Source organism: the organism of the source record quoted next, unplaced genomic scaffold (assembly GCF_019419815.1).
Source record: "Pyrus x bretschneideri cultivar Hongxiangsu unplaced genomic scaffold, Pyrus_bretschneideri_v1 Contig25, whole genome shotgun sequence".
Taxonomy (NCBI): Eukaryota; Viridiplantae; Streptophyta; class Magnoliopsida; order Rosales; family Rosaceae; genus Pyrus; species Pyrus x bretschneideri.
Window position 1 is genome coordinate 3,078,288 of NW_025999557.1, and position 20,228 is coordinate 3,098,515.

A 20,228-nucleotide genomic window follows, 5' to 3' on the forward strand; every position below is an offset into this window, starting at 1 on the left:
TTGTTTTGTCCACAGTGATGTGCCGGATTTGCCCTTGCTATCCAGGTGTCCATGATCGGTGGAGCCTTTCTTTTGGTCGGTTCTTCGTTTTTTGAACCCGACTACGGAAAAGGTTATGCACTTGTCGGTCATCGTGGAAAGAGAAAAGGATGCATAAACTCTAATTGCTTCCAGGAGGAAAAATTTTTAGGTGTACCGGGTACACCAAATTTTTTTGGTGTACCCTCACTCATTAGAATTTTTTTGGTGTACAAAAAGTGAGGGTGCACCAAATTTTTTTGGTGTACCCTCACCATTATGAGTGAGGGTACACCAAAAAAATTTGGTGTGCCGGGTACACCGAAAAATTACTCTTCCAGGAGGCACAACCTGCATCACTCATTCAACTCTCTCTCTATGAAATCCTTCTCTCATTCAACCCTCTTTCTCTCCAAAAAACAAAAAAAAAAAAAAAAAAAAAAAAAGCCCAAAAATAGCTTTGGAGCACCGAAGACGAATTGAAGTACGAGTGCTCCAATTTGAAGAGTCTGATTTCAGAATCCCGAAGCAGGTGACATTTGGGGGTTTAAAAAAAAAAAATTAATTTGTTAATTTAATTATTGGCTAATAAGTTTGGGTTTTGGTTTTATGAATTTGTGCTAATTTAACTCTTGGATTGTTAACCATATAATCAAGTTTTCACTCTTTTTTCCATACTTTGGTTTAAAGCAATATCATTTGAATGATGAAATTTTTTGGGTGCATATAGAAGTGTCAAGTTTAGTTGGATGCTAGCAAGTGGTTTCGGTTTCCATCCTATTGCGGCTGTCAATTTTAGTTTACCTATTGCATCTTGGCTTCCAAACTTTTTATTCCTAGATTTGCATATCACACGGTAGTCATTGAATTCAGAACGTCAGCCTATGCCCCCTATGCTTACAAGAGGAAGGGGTGCCTGGGAAAATAAATCTAATTTATTTCAAAGTTTGAATCATAAACCAGGAAGAAAAATGACCTGAAACACCAAGAACATAGCCAAATATAGAGCCTCCTAGAGCTGCAATGTAAGCAAAGATGAAATACCCAGTAATCCTATACTCATACTGATGAACCCTTTTAGATACTACTCCATCACCTCCAAATCCTCCTGTGTCGGTTTAAGATGATCAGGGCATAATCAGGATAGCCTCGCACCACTTACATTTACTTCGCCGCTGATATATTTTTTGCATCCAATTTTCCATTATCTAATCTTTAACTTACTTCTGTTATAATTATTTCAATCAATTCTTTAACATATACACTCTTTTTAGGGAATTGTTGCTACACTTATTGTACTTCAAAGAGCAGTAAACCGAATCATAAAACAATTTTCAGGTGTAGTATTGTTCAAGAGCGTAATGTCACACATAAAGATTTATAAAATTCATTTTGATTATGCCCTCCATCGTCATCAGCGAAGTATTGCGAGTCTTTATTTGTACTTAAAAAAAAAAGCCAGAAAATTTTCTAGAGGTGTAGTACTGTATATTAATATCCTTGATACTCTACATCAATCATTCTGACATACAATTTTGGATCCACAAGTGCACGCTCCCTGTGCTATTGTTCATTGCCTATTTAGGCAATTTCCTGCAACATTGTGTAAAGTAAAATAAAATTTTGTTATAGTTATCTATGATTAAGTGTAAGCGTTAATATGTGTTTCATCCATATATGCAATTTTTGTTAGTGTCATATCTTGAAAAGTTAGCATCTCAAGCGAATTGTATTTACCATTTTCCTTTCAAATGAATTTTAAAATCAGTTCCAGTCCATGTTTGTTTGGCAATGTGGTATCATTCATTATATAGTTTCACAAAAATCGTGCATAATTCTTGCTGAACTTGGTTTGGTTTTCTTTTGTTTAGGGATAGATTGAGTGAATCACAGTTTGACCAAGTCTTGAATTGAACTAGATCATTGAGGTCTCTTTGTCAAGTTAAATTTTCATTCTCCTTTTTTTTTTCTTTTGTTTTCTTTTTTTTTAGCATTTGTAATCCTCAATTCTTGACTCAAACATTGCTTGATTATAAAGTGAATGAATTTGCATAATCTTAAATATAATTTTTGATGCTGCAGCAGCGTGCGGGTATATTTACTAGTTAATTAATAGGCATTATATATACACATTACTTACCACATTAAATGATACACTAATGGTTAAAAATTGCGGTCTCTCAACAAAAATTTCGACAAACTAATAGTTATATTTTCTTTTTCTTTTCTTGGATATGATGCTTACTTTATTTGACAAACTCGTAGTTGAAAACTTTAACAGTGAGTGCATCACAATTAATTTATTGCTTAAACATCCCAAATTTTAAAGGGACATGAAATCCTTACATATTCCATCGGTTTATAGCACTTACCATCAGTAATTCCACGTTTCTATCCAATTGAAGGTTTTAAAGTCTATGACCAAATCATTTACACTACAAAGTAATATGCTCTACAGTACTGTTTGGTATGACTAATGATCCTATTATGACTAATGATCCTATTATCCTGCCAAATATGACTAATGATCCTATTATCCTATTATCCCACCTCCAAACCCTAAAACATCTAACTAAATTCCCCCACTCTCTTTGTTTTTGAATTTGTATTCTCCCACATGCTACAAACCAGCCCCCTGCTCCTCCCCACTCTTTCGTTTTAGTTTCTCTTTTCACTCTCATCCCTTGATCTCACCTTCTCTCTTATCAACCCAACCCCCAACCCTTCTACCGCCTGTATAGCGGGAAAGCTTCTGCTGCTCATGGATAGTGCATGCTGCAACTTCCCCAGCTGAGTATGGCGTAACGGCTGTTGCGTCACGGTGGCATGGCATTGGCACATCGCAACGGAAAGACATTATAATTGAAAGAATCCTTGTCAATTTGCATGCGTTATCAGTTGTCTGCGAGTGTTGTTATCGGCTATTTTATGTTTCAGAAGTCGGTGCTTGGAATTGTTCTAGCCGGTCAGCACTTCGGAAACCCTCTAACTGCAGGACCATGTGCTGTTTCCAGCGTTTGTCATTCAATCTTGGGTAGTGCCTTGGCAGGATTCTGGAGACAGACTGTGCCAGCCCAGAAGCAAGATACAAATGTCATGTAAAATCTTTAGACAAGCAGTACAAACTTAAGTCTTTCTGTTTTCATATGAGCTGATATTTGTCGGAATTTCTTTTTGTCCGTAGTAGCTATGGAACAGTTGGATTTACACTTTCTAGTGCTGAATAAGTTGGACATGTATTGGTAGGTTGTATCTTTATTAAAGAGATGATGTAAATGTGATATAAAAAATGTGACAAGTATACACTACTCATTTTTGTTTTTCTTTTCAATCCTATGTCCAGTCCACCATTTCCGTTCTTTTATTTTGCATATGATTGCCTTTATCTCGGACAAGAAAAGTTACCAATAGTCCAATCCAAAAGGAAGATTGAATTGGGGAACAAGGGAGCAAGTACACAATTTTGGCCAATTGATCTCATTTACTTCTACAAAGTTCAGATCCAAAGATTTCAATTTTCGGCTTTCGGCTTATCGAAAGATTTCAAATAATTTTGGTACCAAAATTCCCCTAACCAAAAATTTAAATCCCCCGCCAAATTCAAATATTGGCTGCTAAAACTCAAATGAAAACAAAGGCTCGTAGCTTTTGAAGTTCCCACAACAAATCCAGTTCGTTCGTCTAATATTTTAATTCAAATCCCTAATCTCTAATCTGAAATCAAAACCTCAAAAGGTCTCTCAAACTCTCTCAATCAATGTTCCCACCAAATCATTTCCCCCATTTTTCTTTGCCCAAAAACTAGACCAACAAATGGATCAGAGATTCCATGGCCTACCTTCTCTCAAGAGATTCAGGCTCATGCAATAGCAGTATAATGATGCCCTTTTGTCCCCCTTGTGCCTTTTGGGGATAAAGCGAAAGGCGCCGAGGGACCAACTCGTTTTCCCTGACCTTGCCATCTTCGCCGCTACCATCTCAACCTATTCCCTACCTGCCAAGAAAAGGGTTTGGGCGTTTCAACCTGATTTGTTCCCCAAAGAGCCCCTTTCAACATTGGTCCTTAATGTCGAGTACAAGCTGCCTTTTGGGTTGGAGTCGAAAGAAGAAGCGATCGAGAAAATGGAGAAAGTGGAGGGTAAATCTGAAAATTGCTGCAATGAAAATATCGAGATTACCCATGACCAAGACGAGAAGAGCCAAGAAATTGTAGGGGATGGAGAATGCAATGAAGAAGAAGATTATGGGCGGTTTTGTGCTATTTGTCAGAGCACAGATAGAGATCCATTAGATCCACTTGTGTACTGTGACGGGTGTGATCTGATGGTTCATGCCTCCTGCTATGGCAATCTCCTCGTAAAAGGTATTTTGGAAAGCAATTGGTTCTACGCCAAATGCACATCTTCCGCCGCGCATTCCCAATCCATTGAGTCCTGTTCTTGCTGCTTGTGCCCTGTCAATTGTGGGGTAATGAAGCCCACTGGAGACGGCCGGTGAGCATACATTGTGTGCGGGCTTTATGTCCTGAATGAAGAAAGTTGATGTTCTAATATGGGGAATATCCTAATTATTTATAAGCTCATGCAAGGTCACTCCTCTCATCAATGTAGAATTCATTTTTAATATGTTCTCTCATGTGTGGCGACTTTTCAAGCCTAACACATGAACAACATAACTCAAGTAACGTGAAGCACATGTGTTGAGCTTCACATGTGGCTATTCTGATACTATGAAGAAAGTTAAGGTTCCACTATAAAACTAATTGGCAAGGAAGTAGCCTAACTACTTGTAAGCATATGTAAGATTCCTCATCTCATCAATATGGGATTCACTATAACACTGAAAAGTGTTCTTCAATGATCCTGAAGGTTGGGAAGGGATTGATTGCTCCAAGGTTCCGAAAATGCAGTGGAAGGAGAGGTGCTATGTTTGTGAGAGTTCGAGAGAGGAGGATGAGAGAGGGGGGGTTGTGTGTGTGTGTTATCCAGTGCCCTGAGTTTAAATGCCCTTTGGCATTTCATGTGAGTTGTGGGTGGAATGAGGATCTTTGTATTGAGTACAATGATGGAAGGAATAAGGGAGTTATTGCCCCCAAAATTTCATCACTTGAACATCTACTTGTACTGAAACTTTGGTTGGATATCAGCTTAATTTTCCTTTTTCCCATGACTGAAACTCCTCTACCATTAACAACTAATACTTGAGATGACATTTTTTTTTAAATCATGAAAGTTTGTAGGTTGGTTTGTCATGTGAACAATGGCACCCATATCCAACAATCATGCACAAGACTTGTATTTCGAGCTATTGAAAAAGCATTTAAGATACATGCAGCATCTTCGTGTGGTATTCCTTATGCTTCTGCCAAAAACCCAACGAACTTCCCAAGGAGAGTTGTGTGGTTCTTGGCTCTAGTTCCCACTGTTTCTTCACTTTGACCCCTCCAATTTTTGCATTGAAGGTAGGAAGCAAAATCATTTATCAGTGCAATAGGATTTGATGTAAAAGCTAACAAACCACCACTGGGAGTTTCACATGCATGGTTTGTTGAGGAAGATGCTGCAAGATTGGCCCTATAACTGCTTTTGTATGGTGGGTTTGAGCTGCTTTGAAAGGTCATTTTTCATCCTTGTTGAACTTAGGTTGTAACTTTGGTTGAAGTATCCAGCATCGATCTTTGGTATAGACAATTCCAAGGTGATCAATACGAAGACAGTGATACATTTCAAGTCTGATCATTTTCCCTTGTAAACCCTTGATTCAGGTGACTTGTGATTTGAAGCATATGCTCGGGCTTCTCGCACACTAGACTTGGTGTCAAGAGCCATGACTAGCCTTTTAACTTCTTCTCGTTTTATGGTGGCACATACACTGGAAAAATATGGAAGTTCCAAGTTCATCAAGATGTGGCTCCTCAAATTTTCATACTCCGAGCTCTGACCGACTAACAATTAGAAGATTTTGCCTTCCTCAGCCTCTTCAACAGTGTAATAATATCAGTGGTATGAAGTCTATAAACGTCCAACTCGTTCCACATCGACATCGTAGTGAGGTTACTGAGATGTTGAACAAAGGACTTACTTAATTTCTTGTTTAAGGGCAACAATATCTCTTTTGAGCTAAAAAACTATGGCTAAGTTATTTTGGTTGTCATACATTTCTCTCACCTTGTCTAATAGCTGCTGTGAAGATTCAAAATAGCTGAAGATTTCGGCGATTTTCCTTTCTGTGGAGTTAAGTAACGAAGACATGACCAACTGGTCATTGCACATCGATGATGCATAATATGGGGAGGTGTTCTCCAGTGCTTGAATGACTCTATTGATGAAGCTAAGCTTAGCTCTTCCTCCAAGGGTTAATGTTATTGCCCTGGACCAAGGGAGACATTGAACTCGTTGAACAACACTAAACTGAACCTTTGATTAAGGTTGATATCAACCGCAGAGATATTGGTAGACGATGAGGCAATGGTGCTCTCAGCTTCTGAATTTTCTTTAGCCATGTTGATGGCTGAGAATGAAGAATGATGAAATAAAAGGCATCAAAGACAAGCCTAAGAAGGACACTGCTCTGATATCATGTGGAAGATTTGGATTTGAGTGTTCTATTATGAATTTGAGATTACAGCAAACACTTTAAGTAGCAGGAAGATTACATGCAATCTTTCCCTAAAATCAGCCCTAATGGATGGTAATAATCCAATAAAACAACATTACCAAATTCAAGGGAATATACATTAAAAAGTCAACTAGAGACCTGAGATTTAGGGATAACTGAACCCTAAAAAACCCAAAAGCTGCTTCTAGAGAACAACATGCCACCTAGGGCTGCTGGAAGTGATCGAAATGACTACTGCTGTGTTGATCATGTACATTTCAGCACTAGAAATAACTGAGGGATAAGACCATCTCCAATCCTTAGAGTAAAACCTAAAATTTTTAACCCAAAAATAGTTTTTCTGCTCCAACCATTCTAAGTTAAATTTTTTAGCTTGATATATTAAAGAATAAGTTTAGGCGAAATTTTTTTCAAGTAAATTTAAAAAAAAAAATTATGTAGACTGTCCTAATTTAATTTTACGAACAATTTTAACCTAAAAATATTTAGATTCCTATAAATGTTGTAAAAAAACATTAAATTGGGGTGAATTTTGAGATAAATACATTTTTTTTAAATTAATTTAGCTGTTGGATTTAAAGTTGGGCCGTTAGATCTTTTTTTATACTGTTGGATTTGATCATATTGGATATCAGCCGTTAAATTCAATGAAATTATAAATATATTAAAAAAAAAAACAACAACAACAAATATGAATCTTGACCAACAGTCCATTTTGAATTTGTGCCATTGGATTAAGCAAAAGAGCCATTAGGCTTATTTTAAAGGCCGACAAGTGGACAACATGGCCACTTGGGTGGCGTTTATCCTTTGTCGAAGCACAAAGCAAGCTCATGCGTTGAAGCGTGGGCCGCATTAAGGGCTTGCGCGTCTAGCTTTTGCTGGCAAGTCCACGCGCACAAGTGGGCCAACTCAATAATCCAAACTCAAATCCTGGTCGAATTTAACCCAAAATTAAATTTTACTCCAAAGGTTAGAGATGGTTTAAAAAATAGGGCTGGAACAATGCCAAAGTTGATTTGCTGTGTTCAACAATGATTAACACTAGTAAAGCAAAGACAAACTGGACAAATGGTAATAGAAGAAGGGTAATTTGAATATTATGAAAGCTTTATCCTTTTGCCTTCTCCTTTTATATATACATATAGAAGATTAATAATACTTCAATGATTCTATCTTCTACAAGATCTTTTACAGTGAATTTGGAAAAGAACTTGTTTGCAAATATTGGTCTTGTTTTTACATCTATGCTAGCTACAAATAAAATTTGAGATCTCTTACAAAACACGAACAATTTTAATTGTTGATAAATTAGCTAGTTTAACAGAAAATAGAAATGGGATCTAAAAATCCAAATCAGAGCACACATTAATTGCTTCAAGACCACGTCAACCAATTAATAAAGGATTTCCAAATTGGGAGTCATTGAATACAATTAAAGAAATCTGCAATTAATTCAAAATGTGACGATAGTCAAATACAACTAAATACACAAATATGAGTCATCAAATTAAAAAAGTATAATGTAATCTTAAGTGGTAGAATAGTCAAGGAACTTAATCAACAAGAAACAATCTATGGATAATCTTTTGGTGTCATAGGTTGCTAATTGTTTTTTATTCCGCTCAAATTATAATACGTAAATTTGATTTAGAACATGTATAATAGTATATTTTGTGGCTTGTGTCACTAGATTAAGTGTAACAAATTTTCAAGTTTAAGACGAGTATAACACAAATTGGATAAAGTAAAACACGTGTGGGTAAACTTTTGAAGTAGGACATTTTTTCATATCCTCACACACATGGCCCATCGTATGTGGTGAATTTTCAAGCGTAAGATGTTGACAATGAAAATTGGGTGACATAAGATACTTGTTGTGGTTGAGCTTAAAATTGAGCCACCTGAATTGATACCATGAAGTTAAACTTCTACCATAAAACTAATTGATAACATGGAGAATGACCCAACTCTTTATTATATTATAAGCACATGGAAGCTTCGATGAACTTCCAATGTAGGACATTTCTTCACATACGTAAACAACTCTATATCTCATCACGTGACTATGGATGATTTTTTAACGGATCGGGTTAGAGACAAGGTTTTCATTTTCATTTCAAACATTTGAGATTGAATCGGAACTTCCAACTTTGATTTTTTATTTTTTATTTTTTCTTTAGATTATCTGAAATTGAAATTATGTCAGAATTTCATAAATTTTTTATCAATTTTGGAAATGTTCAGATTTGAAACGAAATTTTGATGACGGAATCTGAAATTCTAATCCAACTTGCACTCCTACAAGTGACTCTGAGAGACAAACAAAGAAATATACCATGAATTATAAGGCAGCTTGTATTTGAAGGAAAATTTTCTCGAGGGAAAACCTAAAATGACTTTGTTTCTATGCTCCTGCGGGCGGATTTGCACTTACAATGTCAATGCATTTTTTCTAAAAAGTAAAGAGTATCGATGACTTCACAAGTTTGAACTTGGAAGGGCTATGAAGAGATGGTCAGGGTACGTGGCTGTACTTTGTCTAAGGTGATAAACCAGAGCTTAATTAATTAAGCTTATATTAAAAGTCAGAAAAAAATGGAGAATTTGAAGCTAGCTCTCATCCCTTAACTTCAGATATATATATATATATATATGATAATTATAATGATTTTTGTTTGATCTGCGTAATAGCTGATGACATCTTTCTTACCAAACTAACCAATAGGTCTAAAAAGAACCCTAATAATATAAGGATGAACATTCTAATAAGGCCAAATCGGATTAATGGTCTACATGGTAATAGAGTATTCGGAAAATAATTTATGTGATAGGGGTAGAGCTTATGTGATAAAAAAATTAGGATCTAAATCCCGATGATAAAAGCTATTAGCAAATTTAACCTAAAAGTAAGATTTCTGTCAAATCTCATTTAGATGCAATTGTACCTGCTCCACCTTCTCCTCCCATCTCTCTCCAACCATTTTTTCGTTGGTTTCCTTACCATTAGAGCAGTTCCAATGTGTGAAACCTCCCCCCAGGCAATACACTATGCTATCCACCCAGTGAATAGTAACTGCCTTTAATAAATAGTAATCGCCTTTTGCATCTCCACTGTTGCACTTCAATAGTCTTGGCAATAGACAATAAAATATTAGTATTTTTTATTTATAAAATAATACAAAATAATTTTAATTGTAATTTCGGATAAGATTTTTAATCGTTCTCGTTGTGCCACGTGCCATTATTCGAAAAGTTATTAAATAATACAAAATAATTTTATTTGTAATTTCGGATAAGATTTTTAATCGTTCTCGTTGCGCCACTTGTCATAAAATCCGAAAAGACAATTATTGGTGATAGATTTCCAATAAGATTTTTAATTATACTCGTTGCGCCACGTGTCATTATCCGAAAATACAATTATTGGTGATGGATTTTTGATAAGATTATTAATTAATCACGTCGCGCCACGTGTCATAATATGTTTACAATCTTTGAGGATAGATTTCTATCAGATTTTTAACGAATGACGGCATGCCACGTGGCATTATCTACAACCTAATCTTTTCTAAATCCTCCATATAATCCACCATCCATCCTCACAAATCTCACACCAATTTTCTCAAGATATCTATCATTATTCATAGTTTCTGCTTCCTTCTTCACCAAAATCTTTATCATTATTCATGGTTTCTGCTTCTTTCTTGCAATGTCTTCTTCTTCCTCAAGGATGATGTGGGAACTCGATCAGCAAGAGGACGAATTGTTTAACCAATCAGAAGAAATATTCAATCTCTAGGTGGCAAAAAAATGTGAGGGAAGAGGATGAGAAGCGTAGAAGGAGAGATGACAAAGTAAGAATGGGTAGATCTGAGCCACAGCTTGGATGACTCGATGGGAATGTGAGGCTCTGCCCATTCTTGCTTCGTTATCTCTCATTCTACGCTCCTCATCCTCTTCCCACTCATTTTTTGCCACCTAGAGATTGAACATTCCTTCTAATTGGTTAAACAATTCTTCCTCTTGCTGATCGAGTTCCCACATCACTTGAGGAAGAAGAAGACATTGTAAGAAAGAAGCAAAAACTAGGAATAATGATAAAGATTTTAGTGAAGAAGGAAGTAGAAACTATGAATAATAATAGAGATTTTGATGAAGAAGGAAACAAAAACTATGAATAATGATAGAGATCTTGAGAAAATTGGTGTGAGATTTGTGACGATGGATGGTGGATTATATGGAGGATTTAGAAAGGATTAGGTTGTAGATAATGCCACGTGGCATGCCATCATTCGTTAAAAATCTGATGGAAATCTATCCTCAAAGATTGTAAACATATTATGACACGTGGCGCGACGTGATTGGTTAATAATCTTATCAGAAATCCATTACCAATAATTGTATTTTTGGATAATGACACGTGGTACAATGAGTACGATTAAAATTTTTATCGGAAATCCATCACCAATAATTGTCTTTTCGGATTTTATGATAAGTGGTGCAACGAGAATGATTAAAAATCTTATCGAAATTGCAAATAAAATTATTTTGTATTATTTAATAACTTTTCGGATAATGGCACGTGGCGCAACAAGAATGATTAAAAATCTTATCCTAAATTACAATTAAAATTATTTTGTATTATTTTATAAATAAATAAAACACTAATATTTTATTGCCTATTACCAGAGCTATTGAAGTGCAACGGTGGAGATGCAAAAAGCGATTAATGTTCATTAAGGACAATTAATGTTCACTAGATGGATAGCATAATATATTGCCTGGGGGGAGGTTTCACACGCTAGAACTGCTCTTAAGCATTAGTTTCAAGATACGCAAAATGAATACATATCTAATCATCATAGATATACTAACAAAATCAATAATAATATAAGAAAAACAAATGTGTGCCATTTAGTATAATAGTATAGTGATTTTCTTTTCATTTGTAAAGTCTTAGATTCGATTTTTGTTAAAGGCGAATTTGAACCATATTTTTGCTAACTCATTGTGAGGTTAAGTGCATCCCTCATCTTAGTAGATAATACTGTTTGTTAACAAAAAAAAAAAAAAAAACCAAATGTGTGAGAACCTGGAGAAAAAATCAAGGGACACTACATGTTGCTGGGGTTTGTTAATTGCAAGGATGAGATCTTGGACAGCAATGATCTCTACTCTGGATGCTACATAATCAGATGAGGTTGTTTTAAACCGGACATCCATGAAATTTTGGTGGGGCTGATTCATGAGCAATATGAAAATTAAAAGTAAAGGAACCCTCCCAAAAACTCATCAAAACAAACTGAAAATTATTCATCTGAAACATAAAAATATCTCTTTGATGGGGCTGATTCATTTTCAGCAATTCTTAATATTTTTCAGACACAAAGTGTTGGTTTGACTGATTTATTTTAGGTTTTTTATTAGCCAAAGTGGTCCATGAGATCGCCATAATTCCTCATTTGGATGTCTGACAATGAAAATCGATAGGAGTGGTCCCTAAGTTTGTCCATCGTAAATCATTTTGGTCTTAAGTGGAAAATCTGTCAACATTCCCTTTAAATTGGCATATGAACGGTCAAACTAACCATTCCATTTAATGAGGATCGATATTGACAATTTTTTCACGAAAAAAGGAAATGTGATTGTTTTAGCAGGCAAGTTGGAGGCAAAAGATGTGAAAAATAAAATGTCCATAGTTCCTTTTAATTTAACGTTTATTTGACAAAATGAACGAAATTGGGTAAATTGAGACTAAATAAGATGAAAATGATAGTTTCATGGGGCAAAATGAGACAAAATTAGTTTCAAAGAGTAAAGTGAGACCAAATAACAATTTCTAGAGATAAACCAGTTTTAAGCCTAAATTAATGTCTCCACATATTATATTGAAAGTAGGGGTGGTTTTGGTACATTACTGTACCAAAACCTCTGTACCAATTACCATATCAAATATTACCATTACCATACCAAACTTTCGGTATACCGATCGAATAGTTTGGTTGGTATGGTATGCCAATGGTAATTGCCATTTTGTTTTACGTCACTTTGTTTGCCCAAAATCTAAGATTTTTTAATTAATGTAGAAGTGTAAAAAAATATAGAAAAAATATATAAACGCTCGTAATGACAAGCTTTACAACTTTCGTGAAGAGCTTAACTTTGAAATTCGCCATTATAATCATATAAATCATAGATCCAAATTTAACCATTGATTGTTGTTTACATTTACGCTTCATTTTTCTCATCAAATTTTGTTTTTTTTGGATTTTTTTTCTTTAAAACATGATCTATTAGAGGATGCAGGAAGATAAACAGTTTGGATCGTTGATATTATGTTCAAAGTTTTACAGTTAGTGAAAATATTGCTTGATATTTATAAAGTTTCTACAAACTATATGACATCGACTCGTATTTCAGTTAACCATAAATATCGAAACATAATATCAAAGATCTAAACCGTTCATCTTCTTACATCCGCCAGATGATCATGTTTTAAAAAAAGAAAATTTAACAAATGAAATTCAGTAAGAAGAATAAAGCGTGAATGACAATCGACGATTAAATATAAATTTAAGGTTTATGGATTATAGTGTTCGATTTTGAAGTGACCTCTTCATGAAAGTTGTAAAGCTTGTCACTATGAGTGATTGTATATATATTTTTTTACATTTTTTACACTTCTACAATAATTATTATTAATTTTGCCCTCAAATAATTATATGAATAAATACATAATATAATAATAATAATATTGGTAGGTATGGTATACCAGCGGTACTGGTTTTGAGTATCAGTACCGTACCGAAACAGTATGATACGGTACAAATATCGTACCATTACCAATTGGTACAAATTTTTGGTAATAATTTGGTATGGTATGGTTGGTAAGACGGTTGGTATAGTAATTTGGTAAAATTTTCCACCCCTCATAGAAAGGGTATTGCTATGAAGGTTAAATTTCTAAACTAAATTTTGTAATTATTTATATTAATTTATTATAGTTTCTTTCTAGCAATTTGCCTGCAAAAACCAATTAATAAGCCTCAATTAATGTGTCCACATAATCTTTAGCATTTCCCGATGGGATACTAAAGAACCGTACGTAATTATTTGTTATAGTTTTTTGTGTAATGATGTGAATCATGCCCTAGCTGACGACGATCGTGATCTGTCTTACTCTTTATCTCTGAATTATAAATAACCTAATGCAAATTTGCAAACTAATGTGATATTGATGTTAATGATTTCTTAATTATATATTGTTAATTAAGAATAGACAGGTGCAACTATATACAGTTTCTAGACGTTGATGCGTGGCAGCTTTAGTGATATGTCTTGTCTGGTAAATTCAAATCTAACAAAATATTCAATGGATTAGTCATAAGAGCATCTTCAGTAATGTTCATATTTATTTCCTTAATTTTTATAATATTTGTATGTTTTGCGCTGTTTATTTCTTTACTACCATATTTATATTTCACTTTTGTCTCCATGTATGCTTGACAGGTATGAGGCTTAGCATTGTATTCCTCTTAAGCAGTTGGCCCTTTAATTATCAGCTCCCTATAATATTACTTTAGGAGATTGCTAAAACAATTATATTTCAATCATACTCTTTAATTTAGAATTCTGGACAAATATGAATGTGATTTTTTATTCATAATGTTATTAAATTAAGAAATTAATGTTAAGAATTCCCTTTTCACTCTTTAAATTTAGTAACTAATAGAAGAATTCCTATCTTAAGAGGTAATTAGGGATTGAAAATGGAATTTTTTAAATCCGGTATAAAATTTAACTAAGAGCTCATCTAAAAATGCTTCTAACTTATCATTCATGTAAGTCAAATTTAATTAAAATTTTATTTATACAAATAGAGATAAATAATACCCAACCATAAAAATAGTCGGAAATAAAATATGATGAAAGAACCCGATGCAACAACTATCAGAAATATTGGCAAAGAGGGCAGATAAAAGTGAAACCAAATGCAGCCGCTTTGGGCAGTAGTTGTTAATGAATAAGCCACGTGTTCTTTCTGAAAGACAGAGCGATTCTAAGAGCATCCCCAGCGTGGGGTTTAGCTCGGGGGACGGGCTCCAAAACGGAGGCTCGAGTGAAGGTGGATCGGCTCCAGCGTGGGGAAGCCGGGGGGAAGGGGGAGGCCCGAGGGCCAGGCCCGTGAGAAATTGACAGGCCTTGAGCCCAGGGTGGGAGTGACGCCATGCTGACGCCAGGGTGGCGTCAGCATATTATTTAATTTTTTTTGTGTCAGGTGCGTGCACCCCACCCGCGCGTGGGGGCGCGTCCTGACACTTTAATCAGAAAAAAAAAAAGTTTTGTCTGTTACCGTTGGGAAGCCACGTGGCTTCCCACGGTACGTTAGATCCTAACGGTCACTTAATGTGGACCGTTAGATCTCAACGGTAAAAAAAAATAAAATTGTCAGATTTAATATCCACCGTTCGATCTGAGATCAACGGTGGATATTAAAATGCTTTATAAATTAAAAAATAAATGAAAAAATAGTTTAAAAAATCTGAAAAGTTACCGTTGTGACACGTGGCACAATTTGGAGCGTTGGAATTCAAATTTTTTTATATCCAACGGCAGAGATTAATTAATTGAATAAAAATATCTGAAAAATCTGAAAAAAATTGTAAAAAAAATTGTTTTTACTTTTCTATAAATACCTTCTCATTATCATCTACCTTCACAACAATTTCATATTTTCTCAACTACTTTCAATCACATTCCTTTCTTTGTCTCAAAGTTTGAATCCATTTTTTTTCAACAAAATGACCACTGGTGCAGGTACGAATTGGTCGCTTATTGAAGATGTTGCGTTGTGTACTAGCTGGGTTGAAGTTACTCATAGTTCGCTTACGGGTAATGAGATGCAGTTGCGAGAAATGTGGAGTCTTATTCATACCAATTATCTTGAGAAAATTGGTGGGAAAAGAACCAAAGAATCGATGTCCAGTCGTTGGAAATTACTTAGCCAATCGTTTAGTACGTGGAGAGACGCTTTGGCACAAGCTAGTAATAATATTCGAAGTGGGGAAAATTACTCGGATATGGTAACAAGATATTATTATTTATTGTTTGTATTCTTTATTTGTTACGTACAAAATTTATTATTTATTGTTACTTATTTGTTACATTATAATTATGTTGTTTGTTACATTATAATTATGTTGTTTGTATTATTAATTTGTTTGTTACATTATAATTATGTTATTGTTACTTATTTGTAACATTTATTTGTTACATTATAATTATGTTGTTTGTATTATTTATTTGTTACTTATTTTCATTAAAATTAATGTATAATATCACTTACATTAAGAAAAAAAAATGTGTATATTTAAGGTTAAAATTATTTACTAAACTTGGAACTCTAGCCCCATGTTATGATTAACATGACATATATATATATATATATATATTTGTTAATTATTTTCATTATTTACTAAACTTGAAGCCTTCTTACTTATTTTCATTATCTTTGTTACTTATATATATATATGTATATATTTGCTAGTTACTTATTTTCATTATAATTATTTATTTGTATTATTTATTTGTTACTTATTTTTATTGTGTAGGAACTTCAAGCACAAGCTTGGTACGCTGCCAAAACCAAAAGCAAAAATAAATCATTCAACCGGTGGGAATGTTGGAATATTGTCAAAGATTGTCCTAAATTTAGAGTTGTGCAGTTGGTCCAGAAGTGCACATGAACAGCACCCCTCTACACTCTACACCCGATCATGAGAGAGCAGATGATGCAGAAGAAGTGCCCGAAACGCCCCTCCCTGAACAAGCGTCGGGTTCGACCCGTTTTCCAATTAGGCCTCAAGGTAAGAAGGCTACAAAGAGAAAAGGGAGTGCTTCCAAGAACGATTATGCAAAGTTCATGGAAGAACTTACTCGCCAAGGTGAATTGACTTTGGCGAGGGAACTGGCGAAAGATGAGGCTGATAAGGCTGATAAGGCATCAAAAGCAGCAGCTGTTGAGAGAGAATTTTATGCTAATGAGAGAGAAAGAGAGCTACTTAGGCAAGAAAAGGAACATGTTAGAGAAGAAAGACGAGCTCAACAAGATCGTGAGATTATGAACATGTCTTTAGAAGGGAAGTCTCCAAATTCTAAATTTTTTTGGAAGTCAGAGAAAGCGGACGTGGTGCGAAGGAGGCGTGCAAGAGAAACAATAGCAAGCCAAGGTGGTTCTAGCACCGCAAGAGAAGATCATCCTAGCACCACAAATTGGTTAAGTGATGATGAATAGAGTACTTTTTGTAATCGGAGCCCATAATTTTCCAATCACTTTGGGTTGTAATTTATTGTTTATTGTTTGTATTATTTATGTTGTTTCCATGTTCATGAATATTTATTCAAATTAATTTGGTAAGTTATTTATATTAAGAATTAATTTGGTAAGTTATTTATGTTGTTAAAAGTCCATTAAAAGTCCATCGTTCTAATTAAAAGTCCTTTACATAGATTACATATACTAAGAATTACATAAACATAAACATAAAAAAATTACATAAACATACTAAGAATTACATATACTAAGAATTACATAAACATAAACATAAAAAAATTACATAAACATACCAAATAATAAAACACACCAAATAAAATAACATAAACATACCAAATTCAAAATAACACACTAAAATGAACTTAATTATCTTCAGCTTGTTTCAATGCCCACTGGTGCTCTATCAAGTCAATTTGTCGGGCATTGTGCATGTCTGGCATTTGAAATGCAGTATATCGTTGAATGAGCCTTTCATTGTAATGTCCATCCCTTTGTAATGGCTCATGTTGCACGGGGTCATCGGTGGCGTCATGAGCACAATATATACGTGTTCTTGAATTGTTCATCGGGTCTAGCTCATATTCATCAACAGCTTCATAATCGTACTCATCTTCCACAATCATGTTGTGAAGAATGATGCACGTCATCATGATGGATCGAAGCGACTCTACATCAAACAATATGGCAGCACCCCTGACGATCGCCCAGCGAGCTTGGAGGATACCAAAACAACGCTCCACATCCTTCCTGCACCCCTCTTGACAGCTTGCAAAGTGTTTTTCCTTCGCACTCCGCGGACGTGGCACTGTTTTGACAAATGTTGACCAGCGCGGGTAGATGCCGTCAGCTAGGTAGTATGGCCCGTCGTACATACGTCCGTTGACCTCATATGTAACTTTTGGTGCCTTTCCTTGTAGGACATCGTTGAACACTGGGGATTGGGCAAGGACGTTGATGTCATTTTGAGCTCCCGGGACCCCGAAAAAGGCGTGCCAAATCCATGTATCAAAAGATGCCACCGCCTCCAGAATGATACTTTTTGCCCATTTTCTGTCCCTGTAAGCGCCTTGCCATGCACTTGGACAGTTTTTCCACGTCCAGTGCATACAATCAATGCTTCCAATCATCCCAGGAAAGCCACGCATCTCTGCCTTCTTCAACAGCCGCTCCAAGTCCATGTGTGTGGGTTTGCGGAGGTACTCAGCGGTGTAGATAGATTCGATTGCTCCGCAAAACCTCATCAGGGACTCAAGAATGGTTGATTGCCCCATCCTCGTTATCTCATCCACTTGGTCTGCAAATGCTCCATATGCAAGCATCCGCAAGGCAGCAGTAATTTTTTGCTCCGGCAGTAGACCCATAGCACCAAAAGCATCTTTTTTTTGCACAAAATAAGAATCATGGTTGCAAACAGCAATCATGATTTTGTTGAACAAATGTCGTTCCATTCTAAAACGACGTCTAAAGTACGTATCAGGGAATGCACTATTAGGAACAAAATAATCATCCAAGAGTTCCATACCTCGTCGTTGCCTGCTTCTATCAAGGTTTCCGGAACGCCTGGGCCTGCAGATCTGAGCCGCAGCTTGGATGACTCGACGGGAATGTGAGGCTCTGCCCCTTCTTACGTCGTCATCTCTCATTTGACGCTCCTCATCTTCTTCCCTCTCATTTCTTACCCCCTGGTGATTGAACATTGATTCTGATTGGTTAAACAAGTCTTCCTCTTCCTGATTCAATTCCCACATCATCCTTGAGGAAGAAGAAGAAGACATTGAAAGAAAGAAACAGAAACTATGAATATTGAAACTGATTTTTGTGAATAAGGAAGCAGAAATTATGAATAATGATAGAGATCTTGAGAATTTTGGTGTGAGATTTGTGAAGATGGATGGTGGATTATATAGAGGATTCATAAAGGATTAGGTTCTGCATAATGCCACGTGGCATGCCGTCATTCGTTAAAAATCTGATGGAAATCTATCATCCAAGATTGTTAACAGATTATGACACGTGGCATGCCGTCATTCGTTTAAAATCTTATGGAAATCTATCCTCAAAGATTGTGAACCGATTATGACACGTGGCGCGATGTGATTGGTTAATAATCTTATCAGAAATCCATATTATAATTATTTATTTTGTATTATTTAATAATACTTAGGATAATGACACGTGGCGCACCGACAACGATTAAAAATCTTATCCGATATTACATTTAAAATTATTTTGTATTAATTTTATAAATAAATAAAATACTAATATTTTATTGCCTATTGCCATGGCTATAGAAGTGTAACGGTGGAGATGCAAAATCTATTGCCAGGGCTACTTACTGTTTATTAAAGGCAATTACTGTTCATTAGGTGGATTGAATAGTGTATTGCCAGGGGGGAGGGCTCCAACGCTGGAGTTGCTCTAAATCAGACCAATATTCAAAGGTCAGTTGGTGACAGCCTGACAGGGCCATATCCAACTACTGAGGTCACACGGAAAGTGCGGCACAAAGGACAAAGTCTCAATAACAAGGAGGTGGATTGTTTATCCTTCCATTTCTATACTCTTTTTGTATTCTTTTGTTTATATGATCACAGTTAAATCATATCAACATTACATTTTGTTTTATTATTTTTATAAAAAATTAATAGAAAATATTAACGTAACTCAATCTTACAACTAAACATAAAAAGAGTATGAAAATAAGATGGCCGACAATCCACCTTCCAATGATAAAGCAACCTTTGATAATCAGTCGTCGTAGCACCGACGGCGAGTACAAGAGAGAGGAACAAAAAATATATATATATATATATATATATATATATATATATATATATATATAGACCTTTTATACAGGGAGATCTTTATTTTTTTAAAAAAAATAAGAATTAGATGTAGGATTCATTTTACATCGAATTTTAACGTTTTGAATCGTTTATTTTGTTAATATCGATTTATAGATCATTTTTACAAAATTCAATTTAATTCGAAACCATTTGCCTATTTAATTATCAATATCAAATTTCATTGTTTCTTATATAACAAAATATTCGTTCATTTTTTTGAATCCAATTATATGTTTTAATTATTTTTTGGTTGGTTAATATTTTACAAAAATGATTTATGTGGTACAAGTTGAAAAATAAACGGTTCAAATAGTTAAAATTCGACTAATCCTTATTTTTATAAAAAAAATAAGAATCTCTTCCCTCCTCTCTATCTACCTATATGTATATACGCGCGCGCGCACAACTAT

At 35.0% G+C, this 20,228-nt stretch overlaps 1 protein-coding gene and 1 long non-coding RNA gene across 2 annotated transcripts; both read left to right on the plus strand.

Moving 5' to 3' along the window:
- Nucleotides 1-277: 277 nt before the first annotated feature.
- Nucleotides 278-3,342, plus strand: LOC125478596. Its single transcript, XR_007259406.1, has 2 exons — nucleotides 278-550; nucleotides 2,956-3,342. It is a non-coding gene; the product is annotated as an uncharacterized LOC125478596 (long non-coding RNA).
- Nucleotides 3,343-3,687: 345 nt separating this feature from the next.
- On the plus strand, nucleotides 3,688-4,584 carry LOC103965410 (nuA3 HAT complex component NTO1-like). The gene has a single exon (XM_018651922.2). It carries the CDS (start codon nucleotides 4,141-4,143, stop codon nucleotides 4,513-4,515), a length of 375 nt encoding a protein of 124 aa, XP_018507438.1. The 5' UTR covers nucleotides 3,688-4,140; the 3' UTR covers nucleotides 4,516-4,584.
- The last annotated feature ends 15,644 nt before the right edge of the window (nucleotides 4,585-20,228 follow it).

Excerpts from the sequence above, each read along its gene's own strand:
- LOC103965410 (XM_018651922.2), top strand. The coding sequence starts at position 4,141 with ATGGAGAAAGTGGAGGGTAAATCTGAAAATTGCTGCAATGAAAATATC.